Genomic DNA, 12457 nt, shown 5'->3' on the forward strand with positions numbered 1-12457 from the left:
TCTCTCTCCCGCTAGAGGTGAAGGCAGTGGCGGGGGAGGAGGAGGCACCTGAGGGAAAACCTGAGGAAACACCTGGTGGGAGGGCGAAGGTGTTCAGGCTGCAGGAAGAGGTGTGGGCTCCTCCAAACAACACCACCTTCCCCAGATACAATTTTTCCTCGAACTCCAACAGAACACTGCCGGTCTTCACCATCTGGTACAGGATGAGGTGGGTGGAGAGAGAGAGAGAGAGAGAGAGAGAGAGAGAGAGAGAGAGAGAGAGAGGGGGGGGGTGCGGAGGGAGACTCACTAGTATTCCTCATTAACTTCAATAAAAGCCAACGAAAAACTATTATATGGCTACGCTGAAGTGATTAGGTAAACAGATAAGTGATTCATGAGTTAGGATCTCTCTCTCTCTCTCTCTCTCTCTCTCTCTCTCTCTCTCTCTCTCTCTCTCTCTCTCTCTCTCTCTCTTACAAGGTGAATTTCAAAGTTTCATCACGCATATTCCTCATCCTTCATCTCTCATCAAAAAATACATGGAAAGCAAAGTTATTTATAATCAAACTAAACACAAACATCTCTTGGGTCTAAAGGACTTAATCGAATCTATCCGTTCTACCGAATCCGTCCATAAATCTTTCAGAAATAGCCACTGATTCTCTCCTTAGTTCCTTCCTTTATTCCAGCTTTCCTTGAATCTTTGTTTACTTGCTCACGTGGAGAAGTAAAGGCCGGGAGTGTGGTTCATGAATGCACAAGTAGCGGTTGGATGTTATTTGCATGTTTTGGCAGCAGTGGAAAGGAGAATAGGCTATAAAAACGTGAGGGAGGATCGCGAAATGGGAAAAAAGTGAGAGAAAGAGTGAAGAGTGTTCAGTATTTACGTTATTGCTCACAGTATGTAATTTTGTAGTCCAACACACATGCGGGAGGTAAGAATATAACTTAAGAAAACAGGGGAAGTTGCAACAAACCTACAAGTCGCAGTCCCTGTATAAAACATGCTCATCTGTCTCCACCTATTATCCCCATCCATGCAAAGCTCTCTAATGACTCATCACTAACAACCTGGTTCTTATTAAGTAATAGTAATGCTCCTGTTTTGTAATTATCTTGTTACTGCGAAGTGTAGAAATACGAGGAAGACGAAAAGGAGATGAAAGATAAGGGGGATGTAGAATTAAGTAGAAGAGAGAGAGGGACAAAGAGAGACAGTGGCACAGAAAATAGCTCAAGAAAAACTGAAGTAAAAATAGGAAGTAGAGAGAAGTAGAGAGACAGATAGAGACAGTAACACAGAAAATTGCACAGAACAAAGAAAGAAAAAAAAGAAATATTTAGCGCCTCCACGCAGTAAACCATTCTTTTGTTGGCCTGCATTGTTTGATATTTATGATTCATATTCATAAAAAAAAAGCAAAACAAAACAAAAAGAAAATTAACTAAACAACAACAACAAAAAAATACCAAAAGAGAGAAAACAAAAAAAAGACCAAACATGAAAAAAATACAAAAAAAAAGAAAACGAGAGAAAATAACAACAAAAATAAAAAAAGAAAATTCAAAATAACTAAAAGGAAAAAAAAATAACAAATATGAAAATGAAAAATAAAGAAAAAAAATTCAAATAAACAATTAATAATACAACAAATCATCTGGAACAGCCAATCACCGCTAGTTTAATCGTAGTGCATAAGTTTGCCAGCCTGGGTACACAAGGACAAGTTCACAGCTTAAATTTGCATCGCGTTGGGAACATTCGTGGTGTCTTGTTTACCCTCGTGCCTGACTATGCTCACGTTATGTTACTCTGGCTGGCTAACTTGTCATGTCAATCTTGCCTCGCCTCGCTCCTCGTGCCATGTTGGAAAACCGAGTACCTCTTATTTTCATTTCATTCTATTTTATTTATTTATTTATTTTTTTTATTTCGTAGTTAACTTTTTTTTCCCCTCTCTCTTTCTCTCTCTCTCTTGCGTCTTTTGTTTCTGCTTCTGTGTCTCATAGTAATTCTCTCTCTCTCTCTCTCTCTCTCTCTCTCTCTCTCTCTTAATAGATGCATCGTATAAATAAAATAAAATAAAATAAATGAATGAATAAGTAATGGAATTGAACACAGTGACCCGTCAAGGTCTGAACTTCAATGAATAATTTGGTAACACACCAAAATTAAATGGATGTAACTCATTTTTTTCAGATTTCACGTCATATTTTATTTCTTTCTTTTTTTTTTTTGCGAACTGTCATTCCCGCTTCTGAAGCGTACGTGAGGCGGGAGCAAGACGTTTCGCAGCAAATGAAACACTCCTGGCCGCATCTCCACTACATTCAAAAGGCTCTAATTGAAATTGCATTTTAAGGATATCATTACTACTCTAGTGACAGATTAACAAAATTTGTACATTATTAACAGGAGAAACGCTCTTGAAAACCCGGCTCATCATCTCTGCGAGCTTTGAAAGTAGTGGTGGTGAGAGAGCAAAGCGTTTTACAATAAGAGTCGACCTGAGGTGCGGCCGCTCCGCCAGCCACGCATTCCTCACCCCTGGCTCCTGCTGGCGCCTCATCCTTATCCCTGTCCACCGCTACCCTTGCACTATATCACCTTATATTTCTCACACTTCAGACTACCTCCTCCCCCTCCTCGCATCTCATCCTAACCCCTACCAACTCCTACTCATGCCCTTTGTTACCTTCTCAAACTCCTCACACTTCACTTATCATCATCATTCTTCTCTTCCTCGCACCTCATTCTCATTCTACTACCCCTACCATTTCTCCTCCTCCTCCTACAACAACAACAACAACAACAACTAGTACTACTATTATACTCAACCCACCTGAGGACAGATGCGTACATTTACACACAAGACTAACGCCTTCGTAAAGCTTTCCATTATTGCCAGTTCTTGCGGGAAACAGACTGACAGACAGACAGGCCATATTTAAGTTGAGTATCATATGGACTGGAGTGGCAGAAATGGTCATGCTATGGAAAATCACAAATACTTCCATACTTTTTGTTGCAGTACACAATAAATACCATGCAAAAACTTAAGACAACTTACGACAGAGGCACTGCTGCTCAGGGATGGACGTAACCACAGTCGTCCCGCTAGTAACCTGCAGCAGGGTGGCGTCTGTTTGTGTTTATATTCAAGACCAAATTTGTAGATGAGTCTTCCTTCACAGCGTCTCACGCTCGTGGGAACTGTCCATCACCAAGTGATTTTTAACCCCTGACTATGAAAGGTCTGCAAAAAATGTTGTAATGTCACAGGGAAAGAAGTGACAGCACGGTTCTCCTTTCACCATCCAGGACACAGTCTTGAAAGCACTCTGCAGGCGTGGCGTCAGAGAGGCGAGGAGTCCCGTGGTGTCTCCGACCCACAGTCCAACCTGCATCGGGTAGTACGTGAGCCACACTCTAGCGGGGTATGACAGACACAAGACTTTTTCTAAGCACTGCGTATTGTGCACTCCCTTTTCCATGGCCCTCAGCACATTTACGGTCACGTCAACCATCCAGGAATGGGTGAGGTGCTGCTCATCATGTATCAGCTTATAAACAACCTCCGTAGTGTACTTAGGCACTTCCTCTACCAGCAGAGCGACAAGCCTTACCAACGCTGGCTTCAGGAAAAGGGCAAGTAAACGTGCTGGACTCTTGATAGTGTTCACTGTTTGCTGAGATACCTTCACTAGCCGCCCAGTCCTCACCAGCCACTGTTGCACGCGGCGAGAAATGTCCGGTCCTAAAATGTCCTGCATTAGTGACACGATCTTGAAGTGACTCATCCCGGGAAACAAAAGCGGCAACCACCTCGCTATGTGCTCGGCGGCGTCTATTAAGTCCTGTGTGTGGCTGCCTTCATCCTGCGGCACCAGCGCCACCACGTCCTCTACAACCCGCACGAGGGACAGGGTTGTGTGTTCCAGCACGGGGAGGATCAGTAGGTCCACCAGACTGGGCAGGGAGGTCACCACATCCTGCAAGCGTGTCTGCAGTAACTCACGGCTGCGAGGGAGACCAAGCTGCTGCAGAACTTCCTCGATGAACACCACATCGCTCACAGCCACTTCCTGTTTTGGCGATGACGGTGACGACGGAGGGACCAACAGGCAATTAGTGGCGGAAATGTGGCACCACCACCACCACCACCACCACATCAACACGGCAGGACGCCACACACTTGACATGGGCGCGGATCCCACGTGCACTGCTCAGTGCTCACCCGTTCCTCTCCGGCCTAACCTCCTCTGCTGCACCCCCGTGATCAAGTCAGGTCACGGCCACACCCTCGCAGGACGGGCGGGAGTCACCAAGCGGCAAATTTATTTTCTTTATTTTTCTTTTTCCTCGTACATAACCGTGTGTTACGAAGATGAACACGTAAGACGCATAAAGACGAACAAAATGTATTGATTTCACATCAGTAAATAGGAACCTTGCTGTAGAACTCTTTTAGTATCAAGACAATGTTGTTGGGGAGTAGAATTATCGTACATCTACACAAAGTACGATGCTTTCTTTAATTTTTCGCGACAAATCTACACATGTTTTGTAAATATCATGAGTTATCAGGGAGCTTTAAAAGAAGTTATTGATGGAAATGATTGATGGAAATAAGTAGGTATATTTCATGCAGGGACTGCCACGTGTAGGTACGATGACTTGTTGCAGCATCCTTTATTTTCTTATGATCTTATGAATATATGTCTTTCTGTACCATCTTTAGGCAAACTGAAGGTAGAGAGACGATGATCCGTAGTGTTCTTATGTTATTATATCCATGTATATCACCTGTAGGCAAACTGGAGGTAGAGAGACGAATATCAGTAGTGTTCCTATATTGTTATGAATACAAGTCATTCCATACCACCTGCAGACAAACTGGATGTAGAGCGACTAGAATCCATGATGAGACGCCGCCAAGATGCCGCCGAAAAGAACCACAGTCCTTGATTTCTTAACTCGCTGCTATTGACTGCCTCACCCCATACTAACTTTAGCATTACCTCCTATTCACACTTCATCAGTTGACACAGTTTAATGTATGCCTTCGTAAAACTTCTCCAGGCACGTGTTTTGGAAGGGAGTATAAAGATGAGGAACGGGGCCAGACCAAGCCACTCAGCTCCTTCAGTGCGATCCTTCCTGACAGCAAGCAGCCTCCGATCTCGGTCTTTAGGTGAGTCTTCCCTCACACACCGCAGCCTCGTTTTCTCAGATTCTTAACCTTCGTGTTTTGCTTCTACAGAGAATGTTTCTTTACTGTTTATCTTGACATACGTTTTAATTTTTTCAAATCATTATTTATTTATTTGTTTATTTATTTATCTATCTATTATTTTAGTGCATGACATATTGTCAATGAACAACGCGTATTATTATTACTATCACTACCACTACCATCACCACTACCTCCACCACCACCACCTCTTCCTCATCGTCCTCCTCCTTTCTCCAACACTCCTCCTCCCTTCTTCCTCCCTTCTCCGTCCCTTTCATCACTCCCTCCTCCTCCACTTCTGGTCTCCCTCTCCCCATCAACTCCACCTTCACCTCCATCTCCTACTCCTCCATCCCCAACTACTTTTTCACAACAATACATTTCCATTACCTCCTCCGATCCCCCTTCTCCTCCCGCCTCAAGTGTCACATCAGCTCTTCTCACCCCCAGGCCACGATGCTGTCCCCGTGTGTGGCGCTGATTATCTTTGCAACGGCTGTGGGTGGTCAGTGGTCCATTCCTCTGCGCCACAACCTTCTTCCGGCCCTGTCTCCCTCGCACTTGAAGGTGATATATGTTAGGAATCACTGCTAGACGCTAGTGTTGTGCAGATGAGTTGTGAGGATAAGGTATGGGGTTAGTAAGCTGAGAAGAGTAGTGACTTAGAAATGTGAGTAAAGACATGATTAATTAAAGGTAATTTTTGAGACACTACTACTGCTTGAAATGCGGAGTAGTGAGAAGGAAGGAATCATGCAATTAGAAAGTTGATAAGAATAGTAACTTAGAACCGTCAGGAGAGGAAGGGAATAATTAGTGGTGCACACAGATTCAGTAAGAAAAATAAGAATAAAATAAATATATAGCAATAAAAAATAGTTGAAATTTATAAATAAATCAACTGAACAGACAAATTTCATCAGACTACATTATCTACATAACATTTTCTTTCCTCCCTTTAGCTTTCCTCATTCAGGCCTTTATATGAAGCTAAGCCTAAACGTAAGTATTCGACAAACAATAAGAAACAGCGTCTGTACTTTCAAGTCTTCCATTATTGAGCAATTCACGATCAATAGACATGCAAATCCTGCTTTTTTTTTTTTTTTTTTTTGGATTCAGCTTTGTCTCAAATGGCTAGGATTTTTTTTCTTGCTGATCTTCACTTGTCTCCCCTACATACTCTTGCCTTCTATTTCTCTACTCAAACGTATTTCTTCCAAGGGTATCCTGTGCTAATCATCTTTTTACTGGTGTGGTGACCTGCGTGTTTTCTTCTTATTTCATTTGTCTTCTTTTCGTGTCTCATCTTCCTCTAGTCCAATCTTGTCAGGTTAGCTTGTTTTATTCTCCTTATTTCATTTGTCTTCTTTTCGTGTTTCGTCTTACTTCAGTCTAGTCGTGTCAAGTTATCACATTATTACTACCTGCGTGTCATCACTGGCACGTTTTCCTGGCGGCAGGCACGTCATCCACTGGCGCTGGAGCAGTGGTGTGGCTGGCCAACTGCTCTCCACGCCAAGCCTTCGTCAGCAGGAAGCAGGATGCTCAGCTGCAGTGCGAGGCTGTGGTTCCTGTTGGCACTGAGGTCACCTGGTACAAGAATTATCTGCCTCTGTTGCGTCCGGTTTGTTACGAGTTGCACAGCGTTTCACTGCTCTTTGAGATACGTTTTCTTAATCATAATCCACGCTGAGACATTTTTATCTCATAATGCAGCCGTTTCTAAACATTATGCTGGTTAGACATTGGAAAATCTATTCTTCTTATCTCTTTCTCTTCCTTATAGGTGTCTCTAAAGATCGTGTACTGAATTTGCATTTATTAGTCACAGTTTTTTTTCTTATTGCTTTCATTCATGGTTGTAACAATCGCAACTAATAACACACACACACACACACACACACACACACACACAGGGAGAGGAGCAAGAAAACCCGAGGACACAGCAGATACAGCAGGAAGTGTACGAGGAGATAACCAATGAGGTCAGTCTTCCCCTGGCGGCTCCTGCTCCCGTGGCCCCCTCAGGCTCCTCCTCCGGCACCCGCCTCCGCGTCTCCCCCGTGGTGTTCATCGACTGCGCTGCCGAGAAGGATGAGGTTTGTAACTCTAACAAAGGCCCTTATTCAGAAACACCTTGCTCTCACCGTGAGTGCTTCCAAAGACCACAGAGATGATTAGCAGGGTTCTCAAGAGTGTTTTCCTGTTGATAATGTGCAACTTTATGTAATCAAGGTGCGGGCAGATGTGTTTCAGAATATGGCACCTTAAGATGTTACATTCCTTTAGTGCTGCTGTTGCTGATATGTTCGATAAGGAGCCGAAAGTGTTTGTTTCATTTCTCATGGGCTATTTTCTATTTTAATCAAGTATCTTCGTTTATCAGGGTGAATTCAGTTTGGAGACGGGGACCTAAAGATGTTACGTTCCTTTAGTGTTCATATATTCGACAAGGAGCAGTGTGGTATCTTATTTGTCGTGAGTTATTGGCTATTTAAAAGTATGTTTCCTCGCTTCTCAGGGTGAATACAGTTTGGAAATGAGAACACCTTCAAATAACGTGTACTTCAGAAACTTTACCGTCCGTCTCTTAGGTAAGTCAGTTAGTTATATTGTTAACGCATGTTTCTCTTCAGGATTTCAGTAAGTTTAAAAAGAAGATAAAGATATAGTGTGAAAGTTACATAATACCAATATATTTTAAAAATTGAATTTCTAGATTACGTGTGTGTGTGTGTGTGTGTGTGTGTGTGTGTGTGTTTAAAAATGATAATTCGATATCAAAAGGCAGGAGATTACGAACTTGACTCAAAGCGTAAAAATGCAAACTTGTAAATGCAAATCAACACACACACACACACACACACACACACACACACACACACACACACACATATCTCCTTAATAAAGGCATGAGGGAGGAGGGAAGCACGTGCAACATGCAGACCAGCCAGTTGGAGAGTCTCCCTCGCATCTACTACCACTCCTCCTGGGTCTGGGCCGTGGCGGGCGACTCTCTTACTCTGCCCTGCCGCGCCCAGGGCAGAAATCTGATGCACACTTGGTACGTGGACAACACCTACGTGGGAAACACAAACCCCAACTACCAGGTGAGTAATAGAGATAGTAATAGGTAATAAATTGGTCTTCCTTCACTTTCAACTCCTCCCGCACTTATTCTACACATATAACCTTCCCACTTTAGCGAGTTATAGTGTAATGCAGCATAGTGAACTCAAACAACACACTAGAAACAATGGGACGTGATGCTATTGAAATTTCTTGTAAGAAAAATGAACACTGATTCATCGCTTACTTGCACAAATAGACAATAACGTAAGTACAGAAGAAAGCAAGTCACGAGGAATGTTGTTTTCAATGATTATCTGAAATTAAACACGCCTCCTTTTTTTTTTTATCAGTTTTGTTTCATTGAGTGTGATGAATAAAAAAAAATGTCGTGCATTTGTGAAACTCATTATCGTATTAAAGTAATTTTCTTTCTCCATTTGTGCGCGTATTGTTTATTGCTCCACACAGGGGGAAGATGCAGTCAGGGCCCATTACATGTTTATATTTACTGATAATGCTAACTCGTATTGATGCACAAAGACAGAAGTGCATCATGATACGACTATTTTGTCACTATACTGAAGCAAGTCAACAGGGAAGACTGTTACTCTTACTGCAGGTGTTGGCCAACGGTGACTTGATCATCAGGACTGTGGGAATGCACTCACCCACAAACAGCAGATGCCAAGTGTCCAGCAGTGACGGGCCTGGTTCCATGGACGCCGTCACCACCACCATCAGGGTGTGTGTGTGTGTGTGTGTGTGTGTGTGTGTGTATTTATGTGTAGCCACGGGTTTGTCGGGGACCAGTGTCACCTGGAGAGATTTGATAACCTCTTCCTCTCCCCTGCTACTTCTTCACACTATGAAAATATTCACGAAAAACAAAAAATACTTATTAGCTATGATGTGTGTGTGTGTGTGTGTGTGTGTGTGTGATATCAAACATTTCCTGTCATTCCTGATGACTAATTGCTCACCATTGTTTCAGATTCGCTCCCCGTAGTTCTAAACACTACCTGGATGCCCGGCCACTCAGAGAACCACGCAGACGACCACATTTCAAGACAATTTCGAGGCACAACAACAACTTTCTCAGTGTGCTGGTGCAATTTTTACTTATCTACCATTAACTCGTGCCGTTACCTAGAACAGTATCTATTATATTATACAGATGAGATTCACTGTAATATTTGGCAATGTTCTTGGTGCACCCAAAAGAAGTGCAGTGATGAATAAATGAAGCAGCATCTACGTATTCCATCTTTTATATCCCCGCATGCACTATGCATGAATGTATATCGCACAGTGAGCTCTTTTGGTAAATATAGATTCATATTTGTGTCGTAACCCTCCTCCTTACCTTTAAGGGAAGGCAGAAGTTACGCAGGAACTCCACTAATTCTTTATATAACAAACACCACAAGGTTTAAATCCAGGTAACCGAGAGTTAAGGCCGGGGTTCTCACAGTGGGGTAAGCCACAAACGCAGTTCAGAAACGTTAACACTATTTATTAACCAGTAGTTAACACATTTCACGATACTCGCAAGCAACGAAAGACCAGAATTCCAACACATATTAAAACATATAATGACCTTTCGATAAATCTTGACGTCACTTTTCACTTCACGTTAGTAAGCTTTTATCGACCAATCTCAGGTCATTCAGTAACTTATAATACATAAGTAAGGACACAGATAACATAATCACATAAAAGAATAATCAAATGTAACATTAAAATATTAGCACTACATGCGAAGTGCCACAAAAGATATTAAAATCACTCATCAAAATTCAGCATTATATCAACACATGGTAAATGACATAAAATATGTGGGGGACCACAGTATACTGAAACATCATTTTAAATCGAGAACCACAAGGCACTTAGGAAAAATCTTCTAAGTATTACTTACGACCAAGACGAGGCAGAGAACGACTAGGAGCTTCATGGTGCTGTCGAGTGGGAGTACCTTCCAGGAACTTGTAACAATCCACTCTTGGAGTCTAGTTAGGTCTGAGAGAATCGTTCCCTACTTCGCCTTATATTCCATTTTGACGACGGCAACGTCGACCTACGTACATTGCTATCTACTACTACATAAGGAGTTATCCTTAAGGTTCAAAATCTAACTAGTTAGTACACTCATCTCTTCCTTCACTCCACACGATCACCAGGATACTTATACTTCACTGTAGGTGCGTAAGAAACATGTCTCATAGGGAGTCTATGGTTAACCACCTTTACACGCGAACATATATGGTTTTTCTATGTCCTAGTTCGTGCATTACTGAAGTGTTTTGTGAAGTCAGCGACTGTAAGGTAACTTGATCACAAGATTAATTACGAATAGGCTAGGTCCATTAACTTCACGGCCTTAGTCACCTTTACTCGGCGCTCGGGTGCCTCGTCATCAGGGCAGGCACTGTCCTGTTCGTGTGACCAGGGATGCCGTAAGCCTCACAAGGGGTCACGGCGATAACCAGTGACCTCTGGGGCAATGGGTGGCCAACGCCTGGGTGCTTTGGCGACAACACACCCTCGGCTTGGCTACGACATTTGCATTCCGACACATATATTGAATAAATACTGCCATGTTTTATTGTGGCCGGTGAATAAGAAAAAAATAGCTTGAAGCTCTACACCTTCAGTTGGAGTGCACCTAATGGCTTGTTTAGTCTTCACTGCATCGTGGAGGTTGGCAGGATCAGGGGAGGCAGGTGGAGACAGGCAGGGGCAGGAAGAGGGAGCGCAGCGGCGGGATGGTCGGTGGAGGTGGAGCGTCTCAGTCTGCTGCTACCTGGCAAGTTAAGCAGTCAGTGTGTCGCGTTTATGGGTGGTGTTTGTACGCGTCTGTTTCAACTCCCAGCCTGACAGAATTTGTGTGTGTTTTTTTTTTTTTTTTTTTTGTGTGTAACCAAGCCTACACAGTGGCTGCCAAGGCTTACCCATGAGTTAAACCTTCTTTAGTTGGTAATGAGGAAGGCGTGGGCTCTAGCAGTGGACACCCGAAGGCAGCAGTGAGTGAAAACAAGCAAAATAAAGAAAAGTTTGGCTGTGAGAAGGTGCTAGACAGCCAGCTTTAGTGACGAGGAGGCAGGGAGGTAGATCACCACCACAGGAAAGGTAAGGTCAGGAAGTGTTAGAATGAATTTAGGTAACTTAACGTAACTTTTTAATGAATAACTGAACAATCCACGGTTTTAACTCATTTTAACGCATCTCACCTAACCTCCAGCACAATATATCCCTGTGTCAGCCTCGTCTCGTTGCTAAAAACCGTAAAATTTAACTTAATGAAAATGTAAACAATCTGGGTGGTCTCTATTTATCAGCCATTATCTATCTTATTTGTGAGTGTCTTAAACCAATACTGTCGCAAAGCGGAGCCACATGACCAAGCTTTGATATCCGCTCTTTAGATATACCTGCCATTACTTAGTTTAAGTTTGGCGAGGGTTTAAATGAGTGAGAAGGGTTGGTCGTCCCCTCCACTGGCCCCCTCCGCCGCCATCTTTGATAAGGCTCTCCAGCCCCCTCCGGTTCCAATATTATTTTTTTTTATTTCCCAAGTATTTTATTTCGGCTTGTAGCTAAGATTTTATGGTTTGTAAAAATATTTCGTTGTTTTTTAAGTTATTTGAGCGCGTGTGTTGCGTGAAAAGTGGTGATTTTGGTGTTGTTTTTGTGTAAATAAGAGGGCCGTTTTCGGCGTTTTTTTTTACGGTCCCAAAACTAAATTTTTTATTTCAGCCTGTACTAGGTTCTTATTGGTTTTAAAAAATAGTTGGTGTTTTTTTAAGTGTGTTGCCGTCCCGCTCAGTGAAATGCGTGCACCGTACACTTGTTTTTATTCGTGTTCAACTTCCAATAATATTGAATTTTTTTTCGGTAGATTTTTTATTTGTGCTTGTAGCTCACTTTAAATGGTTTTAGAAAATAGTTCAGATTTTTTAAAGTGTTTTCCGTTATGTTTAAGCCAGAATGGGGGGACATTTGAACGATTTTAAATAGGGTGAAGGTTCCAACAGTTTCCAGATACTTCTTTTTAAATATCTTTAATACTACTGCGTTTTGAAATGTGTTGTTATTTGTGGCATTAGTTAAAATGTGTGGCAAGTCTGAATTTATAAAGCATTCCTGTCTAGCTGCGTTTTTTA

The 12457-nt window shown here is 42.5% G+C and overlaps 2 protein-coding genes across 2 annotated transcripts in view; both read left to right on the top strand.

Annotated features, from left to right (window-relative positions):
• Positions 1-9552, top strand: LOC135088892 (uncharacterized). Its single transcript, XM_063983955.1, has 10 exons — positions 1-208; positions 5066-5177; positions 5670-5786; positions 6182-6221; positions 6683-6846; positions 7139-7321; positions 7744-7816; positions 8133-8332; positions 8914-9036; positions 9286-9552. The coding sequence occupies exons 3-10, from the start codon at positions 5676-5678 to the stop codon at positions 9298-9300; spliced, it is 909 nt and encodes a 302-aa protein (XP_063840025.1). The 5' UTR covers positions 1-208; positions 5066-5177; positions 5670-5675; the 3' UTR covers positions 9301-9552.
• Positions 9553-11129: 1577 nt separating this feature from the next.
• LOC135088971 (uncharacterized) overlaps positions 11130-12457 on the top strand; it is a 37168-nt gene continuing 35840 nt past the window's right edge. The window contains exon 1 of the mRNA XM_063984059.1: positions 11130-11423. The gene's annotated coding sequence lies outside the window, so the exon portion shown is untranslated. The remainder of the gene's footprint in view (positions 11424-12457) is intronic.

The sequence above is a fragment of the Scylla paramamosain genome, chromosome 32 (genome assembly GCF_035594125.1).
Source record: "Scylla paramamosain isolate STU-SP2022 chromosome 32, ASM3559412v1, whole genome shotgun sequence".
NCBI lineage: Eukaryota > Metazoa > Arthropoda > Malacostraca > Decapoda > Portunidae > Scylla > Scylla paramamosain.